We start from the raw sequence: 26,469 nt of genomic DNA, 5'->3' as shown, positions 1-26,469 counted from the left end.
CAAACTAATGTATAAGGTTTCTTATGGTATTAATCAGGTCTGAATATTTTCGTGGTCATTCCAAATTTCATTATTGTCATTTAAAACTTACACTCTGTGTTTATGTGTCTTGCTGCCAGCTGGTGAAAATATTTACAAAGGGAATTGATAATAAATAATTATTTCATCGGTTAAATACTGGATCTTTTTATTTTATAATGATAAACAAAGGCTAAAAGTATGCGTAACAACCTTATCATGACGAATTTCAAAGAAAGCAGCATTATAAAAAAGTCTGCGTTCTGCTATATATATGTCTAATTTACGTTTGCCTTTTTGAAAGGATCTAGCATCGGTTTCATTTGTTAAAAGATAAAAAAAAAATATGAATGATTTGACAAACATTGTTCAAATGAATGCTGTCAAGTGGTTGTCGTCTTCTACCGGTTTGAGTTAATGTTTTGAATTTAAATTAACAGATGAAAGTATCTTTTAAGATTTTAATTGTCATGGTAAAGTAACATTATTATACGTGTCTGTATTCTTGATAAAGAGCAGTAGCTGTTAATGTTCTCATCCCCCCCCCTTTTTTTTTATTGTGAAACGGTTGTGTCTCATTGGTGATCATAGTTACCACAATTCCATATTGTATCAACGATATTAATTTAGTTTATAAAAAAAGTTTTTTTAAATGTAATAAAAGAAGGACGAAAGATACCAGAGAACATTCTAACTCATAGATAAATAAAAAATATGACAATATCATGGCTAGAAAAGAAAAAACAAACAAACAAACACAACATAGAAAACTAAAGAATAAGCAACACGAAACCCACCAAAACCTGGGGTGATCTCATGTGCTCCAAAAGGGTAAGCAAATCCTACCCCAGCCGTGTTGATCATGTTATAACAAACCCGGTTAAGGGTCTAAACGGTAGGTCACATTCGTGAAAAGGGAACGGATTGCAGTTACAACATAAGATATTCCATAACGGTCACCAACTCGTGACGACGTCCGTAAAATTTACGAAGGGATGATTTCAACATCACCATATGGAAACCTTGTTTTAATAGCTTCCTTGTGAGCAGCATCCCTCTATTGACGGGTAATATTTAAAATAATTCAAATATTTTTATGAACATTAAACAGTGATCTTCTCCTAGTCATCGTGTTGAACACACGGCTCTTTATTTTCTGTAAATACATATTCATATTTTGTTCGTTTACGTGACTTTGATATGTATATATATGTATGGATAGAATGTTACTTCTTGATACATCTAGTATACCATGTATACATTCATTCCATTCAGTGATACATAAGTAATCCGAGAACCTTATCTTTCGGTGACGCATGATTCAAATCTTTTATCACGTTTAGAATGGTGAAAATGTATTTCCTTGATCACGATTAACATCCACAAGTAAATATCAACATTTTTTTTTCTCAAGTTACTGATCTTATTTGAATTGTGCCGTAATCTCAGGCAATTTGGTACTTCGTTTATGTTCAGACGCTGATATAGTATCGGATAGGTCATAAAATTAGTGCATTCCTTGAGGAAAAGTACAAATAATAATTCTTGAATATTTTGGACAATACGCATCAACCACTAGGGGCGATTTCAGGATTTTTGAAAGACGGCTTAATTCCACAAAACTGATAATATACTGCCAAGCGAATCGAGGCAAAACACACATCGAACGATTTTAAGCTACAAAATCATATAAATCGTGATAAAAAACATAAAAGGATTAATTTTCTTTAGCGATTAAAGGAGGTTCGTACACAAAAGAAACAACAATGTCAAACGTCCATATGGTCTGACTAAATACGGTCAGATATTCATTCATTCAAATACTGTCTAATGCCGTAGTTCCAATGTCCTACAACTCTGGCATAATAATTATAATAATATTAATAATATTTTAAAAAGAAATATCAACTGAAAAAGACCACTTACACCACTGAACAGCTAGACTTGTACATTAAACATAGTTAAGGGTAAACCCAAAACCTGTCTCGTCAAATAAAATACATTACAAAACTATGAAATTGTATAATGAAATGATTTTGAAAACTAGATTCTACCTTAACAACATATTTGTTTCTTTTAAATGTGTTTTCGAGAGCAGATATCCTAATAGTATGACATATTCCGAATTTCATTTTAAGGATAAAAGGTTTAATTATATGTCCATCTTTAGTTCCATATTAGTCCAGATGACATGTTTTGGCTTAATATTTGAAATACAGAAAGAGCGTATTAAGTGTGACAAAAAGTACTTTTCAAATAAAATAGAATATGACAAATGAAGCTCAACAACTCCAAAAGATCATACTAATATAACGCTGAAACAAATAATCGAACCTGTACATTTATTACAAGCATTATACATAACAATATAACAATAAAAGCAATTGAAGCAAAGTTCAAAACACGTTTAAATATGAATTGTTCATCGACTAGCATTAAATTTAAATTTAGTTTGGAAACACTGCTATTCTTACAAACAGGTGTAGTGAAAATAAACATTACTCATACTAGCATTAAAGCACTACAGTATAGTACAACAGAAAAAAAATACAGTCAAGGTTTTTTTTTATCTAAGCGTTATTATGCAACAAAAATTGGGTTTTTTTATATCTTTTTTTTTTTTTTAACTAAAACATTTTTGTACACATTGTACACCACATTTGATATAAATATATTTTTCCATCGCACAAAAAAAAATTGTGAAAATAATACTGATGAAGCCTTTATGAATACATTCATGGTATATTTTATCTGGTTTACGAATTATATTTTGTTTTAGCCAAACTATAAATTAAACATATGGGACGTAATATGCCAACACTATCGGTCAAACGATTATTTCTGATCATGCATAATATAATAAATGTGTTTTCAATGTACATAGAACAAGGGTCACCCAACATGTCCAATGCCCACTAAATCTATTTTCAAAATATCATACTTTTGATAAATAGCACATCAACTTATTCCATGGGTTTTTGCATGTCTCTCTAAATCTTTCGTCCAAGGAAAGGACAAACCACAAATAGTACATGTGTATGGCTTCACATCTGGGTGCTTTGATGTTCTGTGGTAGCGTAGATCGTCCCCTCGAACAAAACTCTGATGACAGACGTCACACTTGAACGGTTTTTCTCCTGTGTGGTACCTCACGTGTCGATCGCGATTTGGGCGTGACGTAAAATCTTTCCCACAAAAATGGCATATGTACTTCCGATGTACCATACTGCTGTGCAGATCATATGGCTCAAAGTCAGAAAAACTCAGAAAGCAAATACTGCATGAAAAATGAGTTTGTGCGTGAAAGTTCTTGTCCCCTTTAATGTTTTCATAGTATTCATCCGTTTTTGGACTTGACGAGTTGTCTCCTGTGTCGAGTAATGGGACACCAGCACCGTCGCTTGACCTTTCGTCTTTAAAGTCGATTGACTCAGGTTGAATATTACAGTCACCTTCTGCTTTCGATTCTTCGCGGGCTTTTGATCTTTTGCTAAGTCTTGAGTTACTAAATATTGGAACTGGAGTATATCTTATGGCGCTCGGTGAACCAGATCTAGATATATTCTCGTGTATTTCCAGATTTTCTAATTCGTCGCAGGATTCGTCGTTATCAGACATCTCGAACAATTCAGATTTCGGTATTTTTGCAAATTCGTTTTGCTTGTCTGTTTTGGAAGAATAGTCGGTTGTATTCCTTAATTCAGCATCGTTATCCAAAACACTTCCTTCATGAGCAAGGACTATATGCTCCGTCAAGTGTTCTTCGGTTGCAAATCCATGTTGGCATTCTGCACACCAATAGTCGTTGTTCTCGGTACTTTGTGTGGGTTGAAATGACTGTTCCATTGATTCAATGTCATTTTTTGTTTCCGGCTTTGGAAATTCGGTTTTGACCAGTTCTAATGTTGAAGCTGCAACTGTTGCGTCTATTGGTTGATCAAGTGCTTCAGGTAATATACCTGCTGAGGAGTATGAACTCATAAAAGATGGGAAAATAGGTTGTTGAGCCATCAAACGGGACGCAATAACATTCGGTAGCAAGCTTGGTGGAGGTGTCTCATTTCCACAATTGTATGTAGGATGGCTTCGTTTGTGTTCCTTCAGTGAGGCATCGTTTTGAAACTGTTTCATACAAACAAAGCACGTGAACTGTTTTGATTGGTCATGACTATGTTCGTGTCGCATGAAAAGATCATAACTTGAAAGCTTTAAATTACAAAAACAACATCGATAGCTGATAAAGTTAGGATCAGACCGGTGTTTTCTTAAATGTGTTGTGTATCGGAAAGGGTCTCCAAATTTAAGGTCACATGGTTCACAGCAATAATCCTTCTTTATCTCGTGTATTAACTGATGTTTATTATAGGTCAATAAGTTTGACCCAGTAAATTTGCATAATGAACACTGAAACATTTTAAGTTCTGGGTGATTCTTTTTGTGATCTTGAAATTTGACAGAGTTATCAAATGCTTCCCCGCATGTCTGACAAATGTGAATTATTTTAGAGTGGTGTTCTTTACGTATATGATTCTTCACGGTTTTCCGATCCATATATCCCTTCCTACAGACATTACAGCGGAACGGTTTATCAAAGCTATGGCGTATAAGATGACGTTTTATATCGTCTTTACGCGTGAAACTTTCGGAGCATAGCTTGCAAGTATATGGTCGAAATCCAGTGTGGAGTCGCATGTGGCGCTTCATATTATTTCTACAGGTGAAAGTATTAAAACAAACCCTACAGGTATACACGCTATGGACATCCGTGTTATGCTGCTCAAACGATTGTCCGTCTGACAGTATAGTACCACAGCGTTTGCACTGTATATCTCGAACTTGTCGTATCGGCACCTTTGACAAATCTTCGTCAGTATTGCAGTTTTTACCCAATTTACATTCAATCATCGAGTTTTCGTCGCGCGAAGAATGTTTCCTTGGTGATTTCATGTCGATAAAGCTAGTTTGTACGTCAGTTGGTGACATTTTAACCGGACTTTGTCCTGGCATTTCCGAAATCACGTCTCCATTTTCGTGAAACGATATTATATGTGGATTACTGAGATTATCGTTAGCTCCATTAACAACATCATCATTCATTGCATTATCTTCATAATCCATTGTATCGCTTCCACTTGAGGATTCATTTGAAATTCCTTTGTCGTTTTCTCCTTGAAAACTGGTTTCGTCCTGCTCCAGACTAGTTATTGTCTTTGGAATTTGTGGCGAGACGGTTTGGCTGTTGTGTTCCACGTGGTTCTCGTCATATCCATTAGAAGTCGCATCGTTATTATTGTCTACAATCCCACCATTCGTTTCATTTTGTAGTTTTATATCATTTTTGTATTTTTGAAGCTGCTTTTGCCAAATTTCATTTTGATCTTTTTGAACATTGAATTGACCTATTGGGTACCTCTTTGCTTCCGTGTTTGTCTTCCAAACATGATCATTCGGTGATTGTTTTGATTGCTCGGTATGTTTCCGTGGAGTTGGTGATTTATTTCCAAGTTTTTGGAAGAAGTTATGTACCTTGACTACTATTTGCTGGGATTCATTACCGGTTGAGATACAAATAATGCCGTCTATTTCTAGTTGCGTGTCGTATGAAACGGTCTCCTTACACAACGTGACAATATTTTGCTTTAATAGTCTTGTAACTAGATCTCTCTCGTTGTTTAACATTTTACTGTTCTTAGCATGACATCAACCTGAAATACAATATGAAACGAGTTAGTATCATGTATTTATAAAGACTCAGTACTTATGTTTTTTGTTATCATATTCCGGTAAGAACATATATTCAAATGGTAGTTTTAAAAAAAACATGATGGAATTATGCTATGATTACAAATGAGAAAAATGTCTACCAAAGACCAATGGTCATTGATGAAAGGAACAAATGGTCACTGCAAGGCATAAGCAGTAAAACAAACGTCTCGGAATAACAACAAGAGGCTCTCAAGAGCCTGAATCGCTCACCTTAATTCTTTTGGTTAAATCTCTCATCAATGATTATTTTGGCTTTTCAATTTATTTAAATGTTTTTTGGATCGTCCTATTTTCTTCAAAAGCCAAAAAAAAAATAATCATTTTCTCCTATGTTCTATTTTAGCCATAGGAGCTATGTTTCTTGACATACAAGGAAATAAAATATAAAATTTATACTAGATACTCTGAAACTCATTTAGACTAAGTTTGGCTGAAATTGATACAGCAGTTTCAAAGGAGAAGATTTTTTAAAGTAAGTCAACATGATGAACAAATTGTGAAAAAAGTCTTTAAAGGGCAATAACTCCTTAAGTGGTCAATTGACAATTTTGGTCAATTTGACTTAATTGAAGATCTTACTTTGCTGAACATTATTGCTGTTTACAGTTTAGTTCTATCTATAATTATATTCAAGATAATAAACAAAAACAGCAAAATTTCCTTAACATTATCAATTCAGGGGCAGCAACCCAACAACAGGTTGTCTGATTTATCTGAAAATTTCAGGGCAGATAGATCTTGACCTGATAAACAATATTACCCACGTCAGATTTGCTCTAAATGCTTTGGTTTTTGAGTTATAAGCCAAAAACTGCATTTGACCCCTATGTTCTATTTTTAGCAATGGCGACCATGTTTGTTGATAGATCATAACTTCGGATACAATTTACAAACTAGATACCCTAAGGAACATTCAGTTAAAGTTTGGAAGTATTTGGCCCAGTAGTTTCAGAGGAGAAGATTTTTGTAACAGATTACTAAGATTTACGAAAAATGGTTAAAAATTGACTATAAAGGGCAATAACTCCTAAAGGGGTCAACTGACCATTTCCGTCATGTTGACTTATTTGTAAATCTTACTTTGCTGAACATTATTGCTGTTACAGTTTATCTCTATCTATAATAATATTCAAGATAATAACCAAAAACAGCAAAATTTCTTTAAAATTACCAATTCAGGGGCAGTATCCCAACAACAGGTTGTCTGATTCATCTGAAAATTTCAGGGCAGATAGATCTTGACCTGATAAACAATATTACCCCTGTCAGACTTGCTCTAAATGCTTTGGTTTTTGAGTTATAAGCCAAAAACTCCATTTGACCCCTATGTTCTATTTTTAGCAATGGCGACCATGTTTGTTGATAGATCATAACTTCGGATACAATTTACAAACTAGATACCCTAAGGATCATTCAGTTAAAGTTTTGAAGTATTTGGCCCAGTAGTTTCAGAGGAGAAGATTTTTGTAAAAGATTACTAAGATTTACGAAAAATGGTTAAAAATTGACTATAAAGGGCAATAACTCCTAAAGGGGTCAACTGACCATTTCCGTCATGTTGACTTATTTGTAAATCTTACTTTGCTGAACATTATTCCTGTTTACAGTTTATCTTTATCTATAATAATATTCAAGATAATAACCAAAAACAGCAAAATTTCCTTAAAATTACCAATTCAGGGGCAGCAACCCAACAACAGGTTGTCTGATTCATCTGAAAATTTCAGGGCAGATAGATCTTGACCTGATAAACAATATTACCCCTGTCAGATTTGCTCTAAATGCTTTGGTTTTTGAGTTATAAGCCAAAAACTGCATTTGACCCCTATGTTCTATTTTTAGCAATGGCGACCATGTTTGTTGATAGATCACAACTTCGGATACAATTTATAAATTAGATACCCTAAGGAACATTCAGTTAAAGTTTGAAAGTATTTGGCCCAGTAGTTTCAGAGGAGAAGATTCTTGAAATAGTTTACGACGACAGACGACGACAGACGACGGACGACGGACGACAGACGACGGACGACGACGGACGACGACGGACGCCAAGTGATGGCATAAGCTCACTTGTCCCTTCGGGACAGGTGAGCTAAAAAGTGGAACATCAACTATTCAAACGAGAAAACCTATGCCTTATTCAATCTAATTTAAATATGGCAGGTGGCAAATTACAACGACAACATGTGAAACACAGGCTCCTTGGTTTAATGCCAAATATTGTATTTCCATAATCCAAAAATAAAAATGGAAATAGATTTACATTTACACGTAGTCCGTGCATGATTGTATATAAACTTATTTAAAAATGGTTTACTTTTATAAATTGTGATTTGGATGGAGAGTTATCATTGGTACTCATACCATATCTTCCTATTTCTATTATTTTAACCAAGTTGATTAATGAGTATTCTAGGTAAAACGTGCATTCTTTTTAATTTTCAATCCAGTAAATATATTTTTGGCACCACCAACACTCATCAGAATAAAAACATGTGCTATTTTAAATTAAGCGCTTAATAATAAGCGTTTGAAATTTTTTTTAAAGACATCTGCTTCCTTTTTTTCTATAAATTAAAGGACTATTTAAAGTTCTCTGAAATTATTCGGTCCCGGATGGCTTAAAGGTCTAGCCGCCCACTACCCCACCCCTCTTAGTTTGTGATGTGAAACAATGAATACAATATTATATTCCTTTATTAGAATAGGAAATAGCATCAGTGATCTCAAAGTCTATTTCAAAAGTCAAGTTCCGCGTATATTATTTTATTGATATTATTGTGGTGACACTAAAATGTACATTATAAAATTTCTGTTGTGCCATGCTTCAATGTTTTAAAAAACATCGAATATACTTATACGATAGAGGCGAAAGATACCGAAGGAATATTCAAACATATATATTGAAACCGAACTGACACAATATCATTGGAAAAAAAACGACGAAAAGTCAAAAAGTCAGCACACAAAGCACAACAGTGAAAACTATAAAGACTGAGCTACGCGCTATCCCGGAAGTGGTCGCAGGTGCTCCAGACCATCACTATAGTAAATGGACCATTAGTTGTTATAAATTTGTCTTTGACAATATATAGAACTAACTGCATCAAATACATATATATAAGGAAAAGAAAATTAGAAAATGCTACAAAATATTAGTCTGTTCATATGCGTGTAAACATTATGGATTCTGCAAATTAAATTCCTTGGTGGCCATTTCGTTTTCGGCGTTTAAAGTCTAAATTCCGTGTATATTGAAAAGTAAATATGACTAAGTTAATAATAAAATAGTAACTCATGGCATTCTATCAAGGGGCACTAAGATATGATGTGTGTTTCTTAAATTTAAAATGTAGCCTTTAACCTAGACAACAATCAACCAATAAATCAATCAATCAATCAATCAATCAATCAATTAATTAATTGATTGATCATTCTATTTGTATGGGGGCATGTACAATTACACTAGAGAAAAAATAAGTATTTATATAACATTGTTTAATAACCATAAAGTATTAACTACAAGGAAATATATCTCTATCTAAATTATTAAAAAAAAAGAACCATTAAGATTTTTAATAGTTTTATTCTAATCAGTCAGTGTAGGGTACTATATCCTAGTTTGGAACGGTACCTACCTTAAGATAGTATATATAATCACATTGTCCAGTGCAAGTGTTGAAATTGCATTTTTTGGTTATATTGATCAAAATAAAGAAGGAATTGAGAAACAAGCCGGTTTGGATAACATTCCGCAGTAAATATATACAAAGTGTAGGAGGAACTTATATGGTTAAAATTCGGAAAGTACGTCTTCACACAAATGATTACATCGTGTTTATTTATATTTACTTCTTGTTTAATTCAGTGTGCAAACGTAGAACTATTTCTTTCCTCATCTGCCACTCACACAACGGCCACTCACATAACGGCCACTCACTGAACAATCGTCGGCTGTTTTCACATCAAAAATCAAAGGAATGAAACTCCGAGAGAAGTCATTTTATTTAATACCTAAATATTTCACTACTTTTGTTTATCATATAGTTTCACAATGACATTAAAATATTCATATTATAAATTAAACCAGAAAGAAAACTAGAATTTTAAATGTCAGTGGTAGTTTTATGTCATATCTTTGATGGTTTTTTTTATATTTGTAAAGTACATAGTTGATGGCAGACCTTTTGTGGTTTTTATAACATCTATTTATGATTCTTTAAGACTTGTGATAATTTATATATTGCCATAGTGTAAACACATCAATTTTTTGTTGAACAATAGATGTCTTTTGATTGATTGTGTCGTTTGGGTTGCTGTCATATAGACAGCATCTCCGCTATATGTCATTTATATAGACGCACATGTTGTTTGTATCACCCAATCACTATCAACTGATGAAAGCATATTTGAAGACCAAATTAATTTTATAAAGGCACTGTGGTGTTTCGGGTAGAGTTCTTCTTACTTTTCCCTTCATTTTATTCAATTTAAAAAAAAAAGGTTTTAAGTTTATACTCATAAACAAAAAGTAGACAGATATTAAACACATGCAAGCTTACATTAAGAGAAAGGTAATGAATAAATTCAACAGAGTCAAGCAAGGATCAAATTTGCTTTCAAGCGTTCTATCTACCTTGTAAGGCATAGACGAATTGAGCAAATGCGTTTGCAATACTGTGTCAGACTTTGTCCCTTGTTCTTCGCCCGATATATGGCGTTAAAACTTCGTGCATCAATCACACAATCAACTTATCCATTTTCCTATCATTACAATTGGTTATATAACTATTTGTTTTAATGCAATACATGAATAATAGTTGATGAATGTTTGAAAACGTAGCCATTCTAAAGCTTTCATTGTATAGAGAAAGTGAATTGTTGAGGCCAATTCGTATAAACAAGTAAAGAATTAAAAAAAAGTATTTACCTTAATCGTATTGTGCAGATATCCATGCAATTAAATTATGTGCGGATGACGTACTTTAAATATATTAAATAGGGGAGGAACCAAACCGGATCAATTCAAAATATTTCCTGTTTCGGAAGCATTGAAACATCTTGTATATGCACTTTGGATAACGTCGAAGTATTAATGACACGGATAAACATCCACTCGTGTAAAGTCTGCCCATTAATTAAACATTGTTCGTAGTATGGTCCAAAACTGAGGGAAACTATTTCGTTTTAACCTACACAGGCTAATTTCACTCACATCAATTTCACGTGAATTTAAATTCATGTGAATCTCACGTGAAATTCACATCAATTTCACCTCAAACGAGCTTATACGTGAAACTCATGTGAAATCAGTTTTTGTGAGTTTCACGTGAATCTCATGTGAAACTCATGTGAATTTCACATGAAAATCACGTAAAAAAATTTCGTGTGAAATTCACATGAATTTTCTAAAAAGAGTATTTCAAATAACTTTTTAATTTTCAAATTTAATTAAATTCATGAAAAATATCATTTTTTGTTGTTGTAAATTTCACGTGAAATTCATGTGAAAAATTTCACATCAAATTCATGTGAATCTCAATTCACGTGAAATTCACATGAACATTTTCACGTGAGTTTCATGTATAAGCTCGATTGAGGTGAATCTCACGTGAAATTTTTCATGTGAATTTCATGTGAGATTCATGTGAAATTCATGTGAGAAAATTTTGCCTGTGTAAATAAGTGTGCAGGGTTGGATACAGAAAAGTTTAACTAGGGAAAACAAAACTCCTTTATTTTATTATGTATTTATCTGGGATCGAACAATAACAAAATGCAGACCACATAATTGTTTTTAATTGGGCACAAAATCCCCCCCACCCCCTGTTAATTCATGTATATACTAGTATGTATATTATAAATGATAATGACCATGATGACCTTCGCCCCAAAAAATCACACCATTTCTATTTTACAGCGAATACTTGTTTGCAAAATATCAGTTTATTTGAACAAAGTAATATGAGAAGGTGTGCTATTGTTACCAATGAGTCAGTTATCTATTATATGCCTACAAAAAATAGATGACCATGTAAACAACGACTGGCCCTCGCACGGTTGGACTTTTTAAGAAATTGCCAAGTTAATGCATATTGACCATCACCAGATCCGTATGTACCTTTCTCTTAGACAAGAACATGTCATACACCTCTATAAAATATACAAAGATTGAATGACACCCATTTTCATTATTACATATATGTTTTGGATATTTAAAACGTCGGGAAAACCACATTGAAATATTTCCGGATTCCTTATGTGAATACGATTCAACTAGTATTTTAGTGTATAGTTTATAAATACGAACAATTGGGGTCACTTAGGATGAATATTTTATTTTTTTAACCTGTGTTTATATATTGCGGTAAAAGAAATAAGGCGTGTTAAATCCCTAACTTAGAATTAATGTATTAGCTGTTATAACATAAGTGTGCAGGTTACAAGATAACTTTTCTACTTTGTTTCGTTAGCTATAAGAGTAGCAATGTACATTACATCACTATAATTTGTCATAAATCAATTAAAAATATGCTTAGTAACAAAATCTGCAAATTACAAAATCTTTCATTTGAAAAATTCAAATGCTAATAGAGATCTAAAAAAAAAAACTATATAAGAAAGATAACTCTTATCATTTTTTTAGAACATGGATGTAATTGACCAAACAGAATATTAATGTGGATATATAAAAAGGGAAAAAAGGCATATTACTGTAAGGTCTTTGACCCTTTCATCATTTCAAACGACTATATTTGTCAATGATTATTATAGGTAGTCAGATGCTGGGTTGATTTTCTATCAACAACAAATTAAGTCTTCTCAAAGTTGTCTCAACGTTCTGATAAAACAAGTGTCCTGTGCTGTATCATACGTTTCATCAGTATTTAAAGTTTTGTATCCAATTTCGATGGATCTTTGGGGGGGGGGGGGGGGGGGGGCCTAGATAGTCAATCGCCTTTCTCACACGTTTCAGACCACTACAGTCCAATTGAATAGATAAGTCGTTGAATGTAATTAAAAAACGAGCACTATTGAGATAGAAGATATGGTTTATGATCTTTTATTATCTTAAATTGTCTTATATAGGAATTTTCTGTCAAAAATATGTTGAATGCCACACAAATATTTGAAGTATTATTCTTGACACCCCAATATTTAGACAAATTGATTCGTTGTTTGAAATTCATGATTTTTAATGTAATTTCCTAAAAGTAGATACTAACTCATTGTTAATGTATAGATCTCTACTTCCATACCATTTTTTATTCTTATATAAATACATTTTTTTACATAAATAAGGCCGTTAGTTTTCTCGTTTGAATTGTTTTACACTGTCTTATCGGGGCCTTTTATAGCTGACTATGCGGTATGGGCTTTGCTCATTGTTGAAGGCCGTACGGTGACCTATAATTGTTAATGTATTGCTCCACTATAATGGAAAATTTTTACAAACTCAAAAGCGTTTATCTCAACAAGGATCAAGAGCTTTATCTTCACTAATAAATTCATTGAAACAAATATATGTGACTACTGAACAACAAATTTTCCTATTCGATAGTATGGTTGGATCCGTTTTAAGTTATGGGTCTGAAATATGGGGTTTTCATCGTGCTGGTGATATAGAGCTTATATATAATAGATTTTGTAGATTTATTTTGAAACTTGGTAAAAAAGTCCCTACAAATTTTTTATATGGTGAACTTGGGCACCTGCCATTGCATATTTTGAGAAAATATAAAATCCTGAAATATTGGATTCATATTGTAACTAATAAACCTCATATTGTATATGAAGTTTATAAACTTTTGTACAAAGATGCAAATAATGGTAAAATTAATTGGGCGTCTAACGTAAAAAAAATGTTATGTAACCTTGGATTTTATGATGTATGGATTTCACAAGATACTAGTAAATTATCATTTGATTGTATAAAAACACGTATTAAAGATCAATTTTTACAAAGCTGGAATACAGCTTTAGAAGAATGTAATAAACTTTGTATTTATAAACGATATAAACTAGAATTTGGTTTTGAAAAATACTTAGATTTTCATTGTAATGTATCTATATTAACAAAACTACGTATATACGTAGCGGCACACTTAAATTAAATGTTGAAGTTGGTCGTTATCTAAATACTCAAAGAGAAAACAGAATTTGTATGTGTTGTAATATGAATGTTTTAGAGGACGAGTATCATTTTGTTTTATCATGTCCAGCGTATAGATCTGTGCGTATAGAATTTTTACCTTTATTCTACTGTTCTTGGCCAAATCGGCACAAGTTAGATAATTTATTACAAGCTCATTCTAAATCTCTGACAGTAAAACTATGTAACTATTTAAATGCAGCTTGGAAAATTAGATCGCATATATTGTCATAATATTATTGTATACTCTGTAACTACTGTTCTCTGCTGTCTTTTGTTTGTCATATATTGTATATATTTTCGTTTGCCATAGCATGTATATGCTTCTTGCAAATAAAGTATTCATTCATTCATTCATTCATTCAATGTCTTTGTCTTTTTGGTCTTTTGTGGATAGTTGTCTCATTGGCAATCATACCACATCTTCTTTTTTTTTATATGTAAAGGTAATTTGTTCTCTTTATTTTTAACAATACAAATAAGTAGTGTAATACATTTTGTAATAAGTTCTGGTATTTGCTACAAATACATAACCTTGAATTGAGTGCAGAGTTTACTAATAAAAATATATAAGTTTTCGTGGTAACAATAGAAAATTGAAAATTTGGACGCATTTTGATCATAATTTTTCATAAAAAGTTATATGCAATTAATGGAGGTGGTACGTTTCTTTCGTCATTGAGTATATATCAATAAGCAGACGAGGAGAATACGTAAAAATCGAACCAAAGATAAGTTATTTTATTGGAAATAAATATAGAAGACGTCATTTGGCTGTTTGTATTGTTGGGTTACTGTTATTGAAGTTAATTTTTGTTTCGATTTTTATTCATCTATTCGCCCTTTTGTTAATTCTATAAATAATTGGAATATAAGAATTATATTAATCTTACAATGCTGTAGGTTAGACAATGCAAGATGAAGTTCTTTTTCGGGGTTGCAGCACGTTTTGTATTAAAACCATACCCGAGATACATCATTATATAACATTACCATTAGGAGTCAATGTACCATCACGTCCGTACTAACTTTAAGTAAAATGTGATTGTAGCTTATTTTGTATTTTCACTTATTATTCGAGAAAAGTCTATTTTTTTTTTAAAGCGATGGATATATAATAGATTTATTTATAGTGATCTTTTTTTCTCCATTCAAATACCATTTGATAAAAGTGTGTTTTTTTCTTCTATTGTACTACAATTGTTTAAAGTAATTAATGGATAATAGATTTTGGCGATCCTTGGGGTTATTGTTGTTTTTTGAAGTTGCTTCAAACGGATCTAGGACCATACACTATAAAGTTCAGATCTGGGAAAATTAATTACAGTAGTTCGAACTAGCACTTTTGAACAGATAAGCATACGTTTAATCTGATTGAAAAAATGAATCACATTTGTTGATCCTTCAAAAACAGCTACTCGTTCTCAATCATGGTATCTGTACACGAGTAAGCAAAAAAGTAGGTTAATCTATTCCGTAGTTTCCACTTTACACAAAAAATAAGAAAACTTTCAGCTATAATCAGAAAAAAACTTGGCATGTTTTCCATCCAGATTCCATCAAGTCCTGTATGTAACTTGATAGCCCAGGTGAAGTGGTTTGTAGTTTGTGTTCCCTGTATATCAGAGGATGCTAATGAGGCACGAAGAAACTTTGCAAGATACAAGGGTCACGTGACTTGTTTCTATTTCCAGATCCAAAGAAAGAATTCTCCGAAGGTACACAAAGGATATCAATAAGAAACGCATATGCGTTATGTGTCTGGGTTTAAAATGTATTTTTCATTAAATATATTTCATGTGATGATTTATAACTAAATTAATCAATTTCTATATTCGTATTTTATAAAAAAAAAAATAATAATAATAATATACAAAATGGGAAAATGACTTATGGGTCAGTCTGGTGATTTAACCTCGACAAATAAAACATTGATATTATTATTTCCAAATCTAATGATGAGTGCATTTATATATATATATAACTGTAAAAGGATTTCGTATTTAAATAAATAAAATAAAAATTAAATGTATTCAAACCTAACACTTTTTGTTATGACTGAATTCGAATCTGAATACGTGACATAAATTTACAAATATAAAAAAAAATGTTCCAAGGAATTATATAATTTCAAATAATATTTACATTAAGGCATAGGAAACCTGAGTACATGTGTATAATTAAAAATATTTAAATCTGAATGTAATATCGAAAGTATGCTTCATGATGAGAAACCCAATTGTTCCTCTCTTCGGATAAGTTTTTGGTTATTTGATCCGACTGGAATGCTTGTAACAAATGAATGTGTGTACACACATAAGTTTTGTTTATAAGTTAATTAACTACAATAACTAAATTTAAAAACTCACCTGAACAGAAAATTAACTTTTTCATCCAAATATCCAAATCCTACTTCGTGTAGTTTCCAAAGAATTTGGCATGAAACGTTGCCTTGGAATAAGTGGAGATCGCGTGTGCAGCCGACCAGCTGTGAAACTTTTCCCAGCCCGGATGAATGTCTTTTTATGGACTTCATGCGGAACTTGGCGGAAGATACCGAGCCGGAACATTATAATGATTACCGCCTATATAATCCTTCTTAGTTTTGTGTAGATTAAATGAGTAATCTTTTGGAATGGTAATGGAGCTACATATTATATGTTGTGTACTAACTGATCTTTGTTATTCCCTTTCCAAAATTTAATCTGAAGTGGTCAATTACCTTTTTAATTAAAAAAATAATTTTGAAAATAATACTTTATAAAATTGGGTGCGTCCGGAGCACTTTTCTAACGTTACCTTCCTAAAATTGTCGTTAATGAGTTGACAGTAATCCAAGCATCAATCCAAGAAAAAGGGCAATGTTATATTAAAACTTAATACCGGTCTTAATCACATCAAAAATATGATTTTTTTTTTAATTTTCGTGCAGCCAATTTACACTAGGATATAAATATGTTTTTTTGGGGTTTTTTTTCATATTCAAACTGAAATAAACATATAAATTGAAAATCTGATTTTTTTTTACTGAAAGCTGGACAATCTTCTTTTTTTAAACATTAACTTGAACATTTGCACGTGTGTATGGTCGATGGGGGCACAATGCAGATCAGGTGACGAACGAAAACAATTTATTATGATTGCACTTGAATATTTGTATACATTTACGTATATATATGTGCATGTATACTGAACTACTTTATCTTCATTTCGATTTCGTCATATTTTTTTATTGTGGGATTTTCACTATAAATAGATATAACACATATATTGAGTACCTCAGGGTTGAGTACCGCGTGTTATCAATAAAACTTGAAATCATCAAATTTGACCCCCCCCCCCCCCCCCTTCCCCATTTAGCAAATTTGAAAATAACGACGCATTCATATATTAATGGTGTCACACGGTGGATGTTTTCTATGACAGATTTAATTTGACAATAAGAGAATGTGTCGTTAAAGTTTATCCAAGGTATCCGGATTTATAAATATTTACGGATACATTTGAATTATTTCATTTTATATTTTCTATAACATTTAACTTTTTTATCCGGTTAAAGACTTAAACATGATGTCAATTAGAAGAGATTAAAAGATTTTTTCCCTAAAAAAACAACCTTTTACATACGCATGAACGCTGGTATTTAAAATGGAAATTAAACTTATGATGAAAGACGTGCATGTAATTTCAAAATCGAAATACGTGTAACTGAATCACTAAATCCCATGCATGTACTATGCATTTCAGATTTTTAATTGCGTTTTACTTTTGTTAATAATAAGTGTTATGAAATTAAAATGAGTGTGTCCTCTTATTTTGATTTACCCATTCGCATATCTTAATTCCTTTTAATATATAAAAAATTAAAAAAAAAAAAGATGTGGTATGAACTCTTCGCAAGAGACCAAATGATACCGAAAATAACAGTTACAGGTCACCGTTCGGCCTTCAACAATGAGCATAGCCCATACCGCATAGGCAGCTATAAAAGGCCTCGAAATCACAAAAGTAAACAATTTCAACGAGAAAACTAACGGTCCAACTAGTTATATCTGGGACCATAGAAGTATCATATTGACCCTAGATCACATCCATGCTTGGACCAATAGATAAATTAGTCTCATTAGATTTTAACACAAAGAGGTAAGAAATATACAAACATACAAACCGTTCTAAATTGATTTTTTGTAAAAAAAAAAAAACTGCTTCAATGTAATTTAAATTGGCTCTTTATTTACCCCTACCCCTTTCTGATATGTCGAACTATAAGGTTTTCATTCGTTAGATCCTCAAATGGAGACCATCTTCCTCTGCAACATACCATAAAAAAGGTGGGACAATTTGATTAGCTTAAAAATTCTTTTTAAATGCCGCTATATTTTCAAGTTATGGAGAGTCATGACACAAACGATCTTTATTTTTAAAGTTGTCATATAGAAAGAATTATAAAAGTAACACACACCAATACAGCGATCCCCAACTTTTAGGTAGCCATCTCGACAGACACACAAACGGGATCCAATTTTATTGTAGCAGATATGATCACATCGACCATTATTCGATAGACACTCGTTTACATCTGAAATATTTAAATATACTTATTAATATACTGTAGAATATTGGGCAAAGAAGGATAACTCTTACAATTATGCGAGATTTTTATTTACAGAATCAAGGCAAATTGGACACTTATTTTTCATTCAAAAGGTCATTTGACTATGAAAATTATTTATATTTAAAGCACCCACAAAACATTTGTTAACAAAATACAGACTTAGCAATCACTGTTTAAGAATAGAAACTGGCAGACATGAACGAATTACCAATGTATGTGGTAAATATGAAATATATAAACGTATCTCCTAAGGCAACAGAGCGAGGTATTGAGATCATACAATCAATCGTCCTCGTTGTCGTCGTAAACATTTTTAGTTTGTTGTTACATTTTTTTTTACATCGATAACTTTGTCAAACCTTCAGGAATTTTATGGGATTTGACAGTAGCTTCTTTGTGATTAAGATACAGTTATCTTTTGTCAGTATTTCTGTTTCCTTATTTCACTGATAAAACAACCTTAGCTTTTTTGCCATCTAAAATTACACTCCCGCACTAACAGAATTAATTGCAAACAAGACAAAGTGTTTCGCCGAACCCAAAACGAGGTTAGTCATGTAAATATTTTTAGTGTTATTCCTTTAACTGTGTAGATTTTTATGTGGTTTATATACGGACGGGGATGGCATGTTTGTAAGTAAGATATTCAACCCAGTTCTTCATTGGAAGATTGAAAATATGTTGAAGTTGTGCAACTGCCATTATGGAATTGTTTCAGGATTTTTCTAACTTTACTAGAATTGGAAGTTGGTCATAAATTTCAATAGAATTGAGGATATGTATACTGTCGCTAAATACCGGTTTTATAGATTTCATAGTTATAAAGTGTTGTTTCGAATAATGTGTTTGTCTGCAATAAGATTATTAAAAAAAATAAAATCTTAAAACATTCAATGTTTGTCTAGAACTATTAGCTTTTCGAAAGTGTAACTTCTCTCATTTTGTTATTGATCTCTTATTGTTATATATAACGTGCATTTGTAGATCGTCACCATACGTAATTTCACAAAAAAAAGTTTCTAATTAGGGAGTCAGGCTTTTGGACCAAAGATGTGAAAGGAAAACCGAACATTTTCTCCTTTGATTCGTTTTCATCATTAGTTTCAGTATGTTTTTATTTTTATTTTAAGATGTCACAGTGTTGAATTGTGCTGCTGGGTCTTGAATTTGAATTTTGACAGTTAAAAATGGAGTATAATTTTAGACAATAAAATAAAAAAAAGAAATCTGGTTGTATGTGAAATCGGTTTGTATGTGAATTTATTTTTATTTCTTTATGGTATCTTGTATGCAATATACTGTATACATACATTTTTTTTTATTTCGCTCAAAGGGTCAATGTATTGGCCCTAAATACTGAACCGACTTAATTTGATTTTGCAGTTTATGTGCGGACAGACAAAAATTCTAATGGCAGAATGGTATATACAATAGTTTGAATTGTAATAAAAAAAGAATACAAATATATATAAAAAAAACAACTTTTAGAATAAAGTCATGCTTTTTATAGTTTTACATCTTATGTATATACCTTGACAAGAATAGCTGTCGGAAGCCAATCGGTATCCTCTGTTACAACCGCATGCGTATTGATTGCTGTATCCTGGTATACACACTTGATCACACCTACTATCACGGCAAGGATAGTAAACTTTTATTGCTACAAACAAAAACAAATATTTTTCAATATCAAGACATTTTATTTCGGAATCGTTGATAATTTGAAAGCACAAGGTATGATAAAGGGTGTTTTGGCCCCTTTCCAGATAAGTTAGTTTATATATAGATCATTGATAGCCTTTGTATAGAAACAAGACACAACCATGATTTTTTTTGTGTTCCAATGAAAGGAAGGTTGCCTAGCCTCGAAATTCTGGAAAAAAAGGGGACCAGAAACGGCCCTTATCATACCTTGTCCTTTTGTCTTGCTATTAGTTTTTCGTTTATGGTTCGGGCATAAATCAGGCTGGTTTCATGATGGGACCTTTCTTGCTTTTTTAACGATATGAGTATTTTCATTGTCGATGGCCGTATCGTGTATTTATTTCTGGTCTGGAGCTTTCATGACGAACTTGTTATTCGGGGTCATCTTTTTAAAAATCCTTGACGGTATAATTTTCCCAATTAGCAGTGACTCGGGGTCGGTCCAATTTAAATGATATATCGCCTGTTTGAACACTGTCAATAAGTGTACTTAAAATAATGCATTCATGGGCATAATTTGACTTGGGCGGATTTTGGATCTACTATTAAATTTTCATTGTTTTTGTGCCCGTACTAGTTTTACATTGTTTTGCAACAACAAAATAAACGCTTTCAAATCTCAATGTATTTTTCACGACACCTCGTGATCTGTTACAGCTGGTTATAGCCGAATGACAGTTAAAAGTTACCTATTTTGCATTTAGGTCTAGTGGGCGCAAACCACCTGTAGTTTCTGCAGAACATGAATCTATTTTCCTCAGTAACAAGTGAATACCCATCATCACATGTATAATTAGCGATAGATGACCACGCCTTTCGAGCCTCATTGTACTTGTATTTTGTTTTGGAAGAAGCATGTTCTACTTTAGGGGGAGCTATAAATCGATAGCGTGAACATGTTTGATCGCTTCCCCTCAGTGCATCGTCAAAATCCAACGTTTTTTCTTTTGGTGCAGTGTAGTTCCGTAAAACCTGTCTGCCTAAGGAACTACTCCTAACTGTTGAACCTAAAAGTGAAAAACTTAAAATGTGTGATTGAGCGAATTAGAAATCTTCACGTTACATTAGTATCTATCCATTTATCGGCAATCAATATATACTTACTGTCTATTCAGATATTCTTCGCTGCCTGCATGTACTGTTATTTTACAATGGTCAAAGATTCAATGAACATAATAGGTAAAACAATTATTCGAATAAAACGATACACTAGAATGTGAATTCAAAGAATCAGTCCATTTTATGTTGATTTCACAAGGCTAAGTTCTAACATATAGGAAACCTTCAATGTATCCATCTGATGAGTTAAGACTTTGACAACTGATTTTTATAGCTTGCTTTTTTGTTGCACTGTTACACCACAGTCACAGCTTAGGGGAGGGTGGATCGCTCACAAACATGTTTAACCCCGCCACATTCTTTTGGTGCCTGACCAAAGCCAGAAGCCTGTAATTCAGTGCATGGTTGTTGTTGGTTCATTTTGGTCATATTTGTTTTTGTATTTAGTTTTCTCATTTGAATTGTTTCGTATTTTCAATGTCCGGGCCTTTTACAGCCGACCATACAGTAATGGTTTTTTCTCATTGTATTATGAGTTTCAAAGTCTTCTTCAACTTATTTTTACAGTTTGTTCTTACGTTGTACTGTTAAACCACTGTCTAATGCTAGGGGAGTGTTTGACGCCATCAAACTAGTATAACACCTCCACATTATATAAGTACCTGTCCCAAGTCAGCGGTTGTCGTTTATTCAGCTGTGTAACATATTTGTTTTTGTTCATTATTTTGTACATAAATTATGCCGTTAGTCTTTCTCGTTGGACACCAATTTTCGAAGATTTCAGGAGTACAGGAGAGCCACGAATATAAATGTTCAACGAGTTACAAGTTTTCCAAAGGATTGTATGCAGACTTTACTAAAACCACGAAATCAAATATCTACGAATATGAAAGTTTTCCTGTAACCGCAAAACTAAATGATTCCACAAATAACAACTTAGTATTGCATTTTTTTTTTTCGTTAAATCATCGCGACAGGTATTTCTGTGATTAATATAAATTCTATCTCATTTATACCGGTATTGTGAGCATTACAAGATTATAGATCATGTTCTCTGGCATTGTTCGTGATATTGCTACACATCTAATTTCGAACTACAGCCGTTGATATTAGAGTTGTAAGACAGCCTGTTTTTGTTTGTTTACCTGTGATGTAGATTTGTGTGCAAATAAACATCGACATACCTACACAAAGGGGGGAATAACCGCTCCATCTGTTTCCAAGGCAAAATAGAGTAGATTCTCCACCCATCAGATAGAAACGACGCTTACACGAGAATCTGGCAATGGAATTATTCCTCTCCATCTTGACAAAGCCTCTCGATGGAGGGTGTAAATCTGGACAGTCATAAGCTACAGCAGATAAAAGAGAAACTCTGAAGAACGAGCGTCGGTTGCATATTGAATGCATATAATCTTATATAACTGGTTTTAAAAGTGTATAATCGTATACAGGATCAACAAAAATTAAACGATATGTAAATGAATTCAATAATATGCTATATATATGTATATGAAGTCAATAATATGATATGTATATGAAGTCAATAATATGATATGTATCAGCACACTCAAGTCTTATATTGTACAAAACACCCATTTTGAACCACCTTCCACATCTGTTTGATGGGGGCGGATAGCGTTGATAGGAAGCATGCAGTCTTTCTATTCTTCCATATGTCTATTCCAATAAAGTTCCTTTACTTTTTCTAATTTGCTCTAAACTTTTGTTTCTTTTTCTGGATTATCGAGCAACTCTGTTTGTCAACAATCTCCTTGAACTTACTACTTAAATCCTATTCGATCCAAAATAATAGGCGGAAGATACCAAAGGAAAAATCAAAGCTCATAAAAAAAAAATAGACTCTACGTTCTCATCACAACTTCTCTAACGTGGTTTAGAAGAAATTTATTCCTAGCTCTGACAATATCCCTTTCATGTACCTTGCGTCATGCTTCTAGAGTTCTCCATTTCTAAGATTTACTATAATCATACTTTTAAACTTCATTTTCAGCAATATGTCGATGGTATCTTAGTATCATTTATTGGACCATTGAATATTTTTTGGGGAGAGTATACACCATTTCTTTGTGTAGATTTGAAACTTAATGATTACATTGTTCGACCATACTTTATATCAGTGTTAGTAGTTACTCTGTTTATGTTTAATGATGTCCCTTTGGTTTTGGATCGTTGGCTAAGTCAGCACTTGTCTTTAGAGTGTGATTGTGACTCCTTTTAATGCACATACAAAAAATTACACACTGTATGATCACCCCAGTTTTTGGTGGGGTTCGTGTTGCTTAAGTCTTTATTTATCTATGTTGTGTCTTGTGTACTAGAACTGTATTTGTCTGTTTGTCCTTGTCTTTTTCTTTTTAGCCATGGCGTTTTCAGTTTATTTTGGATCTATGAGTTTGAATGTCCCTCTAGTATCTTTCGCCCCTCGTTTGTAAGGCATATAATTCTTTGGGGTAAAGTTTTGGTTGGTCAATTTACGTTTTTGTATCACTTTTCAATGGAATCAATACTCTCGTCCTTCACCACAAGAAAAGTTAAATTTACCTAAACATTTAGGAGGGTCTTCAGTCCACTTCTGTTCTGAAGATATACATGCGCCATAGCGTTCACCGTACATATAGAATCCATCATCACACACATATTCTACTAAGAGATTGTCACCAAAAATAGTAAAGTTTCCATTTATAGGGGCTGGTGGAGTTTCACAACCAGTACTTGGAGTATCTGAATAAAACAATAATAGGGAATTTATGAATGCTAAATGTTGCTAAATTAATAAAATGCTTAATTCGTTTATTTGAAATTGAAAAATCACAATGGCGATATGTTATACCTAAATCACATATATATTTTTACTCATTTATACGTCAAATGTGAAATCACGCTCTTCAAAACTAGATTTATACTTTCTTTTATATTTAATCTTTCACATTCATCTTTAATTTCTTTCGTTTTGTATAACGGTCTGTTAAATTGAAATATGATTTTTAGGGGGACCGATTTTTAGCCATTTTCCAGCATGAATTGATGAGAAAGTGTCCGTATTTCGATTTGACCATAGAACGGATTGTTTGTTTAGTTCCAAATGTGAATGGGAAAAAGCTATATTAAAGGAATCAGTTCTGGTGCTGAATGTTTGATATTGTAGGTCATTGTAGTGAATTGTTAGATATGGAGTTTTTAACTAGCTGTGGTGGAAGGTGAAATTTTGATCTACATCTACTGCTATAAGGTTGTTCGTGTTATGTACATCATTGTTGCTCGATTGATATTTCTGAGAGATTCAAGTGACTTCCATTTCCATCATGGAAGTGACACTATTGGTGTTATGGTACCTGTCGGTGACGTAACGTGCTGCCCTTCTTTGTACTCTTTCAATATGTTTTTGTTTGTTTTGTTTTGGGAGAACAAGCTGAAGAGCAGTATTCTAGGTTTGATCGTACCAAAGATTTATAAGCCAAACTTTTTGTTTCTTCCAACTTTATTTTTTTAGTTTCTTCTGATGTTGTTGATATGGGTATCCCATGACATATTTTTGGATATATATAAGGTGATACAAAGATATCTTGCTGCGTTGCCGGATTATAAAATGCAGCCTTTTAGTACATAGTCATGTTTGTATTGTGACTGTGATCTTGTCGAAAAGAAACTAAAAATACTGAAGGGATCACATTTAATTCAAATTCCTAAATTTGGCAAAGTACCTGAAAAATCCTAAAATAGTCATGGCTTTCTACAAATATCAGGAAAGGACAGGTAAAACGTAAACGGACATGTGGCCTTTGAAGATGTGTGCTTTTACTCTGCACATGTATAGTTATCATGTTATTGAAAGAAAATCGACCAACAAGTTCTTAATATGAAGTATTTTTAGCTAAATAAAGGATGACCTCTTCTTCTTTTCATATGCAATATGTTCTCAAAGGGTATTTTAGCTATAGAAATATACATATTTTACATTCAAGATTTCTTTGTCGTATGTTTGTATCCCCATATCGCGTTTGTTATATATATGTTCTCCAAAAATATTTTTATATCACAGTGCATGCAATATGAAACATGTTTATCATACTGACCTTCAGCTGACTTAATTATCCTAAAAACTTGAAACAGTAATAAAAGTATGTATGGGAACACCATCTTCATTAGGTTTGTATGTTTATTCAACATGGTTTCCGTAAAAGTTCAAGTGGTGTTCATATTCTTAAATGGTAGTATCAAGAGGTTTTATAATAATATTTATCATTTCATATTAACATTTTAAAATGGGATTGGTATATATCACATAGAATAGATATAATCATTACTATTTCCAAAAGCATGGATACGTGCAGACTCTTCGTAAGTGAGTACGGCTTTTGTTATGTTACTTATAAACAAGTGAGAATTGACAAGCTATTGTACATATTGTCGTGATAGTAATGTTGATATCATATACAAAAAAAACTGTATATACTTAAATAGCTTAGACTTGCGGCTGGTGTCCAGTTAAATTCCAATTAGCAGTAGAAGGGAGGAAGGTGTGAGTTGAGCATTACTACACTTAAAGTTGTGACAAAGTCATATATTTTCATGTACTTTTTTAAAGCCATTGAAACAACTATAAAAACTGTATACTTCAATCACTAAAAATGAAAAGTTGCCAATAACACCCAAAAGCAAAGATCAGCAAACTAATTAAAATGAAGTTCTCTGTTTTCGTTATACTTCATGCGTAGTAAGCAAAGATAAATCAGAGAACTATATTTTGATTAGATTAACCCAAAAAGAATAATGAACATCTCCTTTGTAGTTTCAAAAATTTGAAAATAAAAAAAACACAGTGTCAAGAATTTGAAACGGAAAAAAAAACCCACTATCTCCTATTAACTTGATGGATGCGAGAAAGTATGAAAAATGAAATATCTACAGCTTGATAGAAAAAATAAATAGAGATATTGTATCTATTGAATAACATTAACGGCACCAATTTTCCTGCACCAGATGCGCATTTCGACAATACATGTCTCTTCAGTGATGCTCGTGGCCAAAATATTTGAAATCCATTTAGCTTATATACAAGATGAAGAGCTTTAATCCAAAAGGTTAAAAAGTATAGCCAAATCCGTGAAAGGAATCAGAGCTTTGCATGAGG

General features: G+C 32.5%; 2 protein-coding genes across 4 annotated transcripts in view; both read right to left on the bottom strand.

Moving 5' to 3' along the window:
* Positions 1 to 25,554, bottom strand: part of LOC139485209 (fibrillin-3-like) — a 68,399-nt gene extending 42,845 nt beyond the window's left edge. Inside the window, exons 1-6 of the mRNA XM_071269486.1 lie at positions 25,412 to 25,554; positions 23,880 to 24,059; positions 22,499 to 22,666; positions 20,945 to 21,262; positions 20,083 to 20,211; positions 18,399 to 18,515 (exon numbers count right to left, since the gene is read on the bottom strand). Coding sequence (XP_071125587.1) covers positions 18,399 to 18,515; positions 20,083 to 20,211; positions 20,945 to 21,262; positions 22,499 to 22,666; positions 23,880 to 24,059; positions 25,412 to 25,505 — 1,006 coding nt within the window. The 5' untranslated portion in view covers positions 25,506 to 25,554. The remainder of the gene's footprint in view (positions 1 to 18,398; positions 18,516 to 20,082; positions 20,212 to 20,944; positions 21,263 to 22,498; positions 22,667 to 23,879; positions 24,060 to 25,411) is intronic.
* LOC139485211 (zinc finger protein 271-like) lies at positions 2,347 to 17,074 on the bottom strand. 3 transcript variants are annotated; one of them, XM_071269488.1, is made up of 2 exons: positions 16,306 to 17,074; positions 2,347 to 5,723 (listed from the first exon to the last, which is right to left on the bottom strand). In XM_071269488.1, exon 2 carries the CDS (start codon positions 5,695 to 5,697, stop codon positions 2,977 to 2,979), a length of 2,721 nt encoding a protein of 906 aa, XP_071125589.1. In that variant the 5' UTR covers positions 5,698 to 5,723; positions 16,306 to 17,074; the 3' UTR covers positions 2,347 to 2,976. The 3 variants fall into 3 exon arrangements, with proteins under 3 accessions (XP_071125589.1, XP_071125591.1, XP_071125590.1); XM_071269490.1 differs by lacking the exon at positions 16,306 to 17,074 and adding an exon at positions 10,715 to 10,931; XM_071269489.1 differs by lacking the exon at positions 16,306 to 17,074 and adding an exon at positions 9,423 to 9,628.
* Positions 25,555 to 26,469: the final 915 nt, after the last annotated feature.

This window comes from Mytilus edulis, chromosome 8 (genome assembly GCF_963676685.1).
Source record: "Mytilus edulis chromosome 8, xbMytEdul2.2, whole genome shotgun sequence".
Classification (NCBI taxonomy): Eukaryota; Metazoa; Mollusca; class Bivalvia; order Mytilida; family Mytilidae; genus Mytilus; species Mytilus edulis.
The sequence above is the reverse complement of the archived record's forward strand: the minus strand, read 5'-3'. Positions and strand labels throughout refer to the sequence as shown.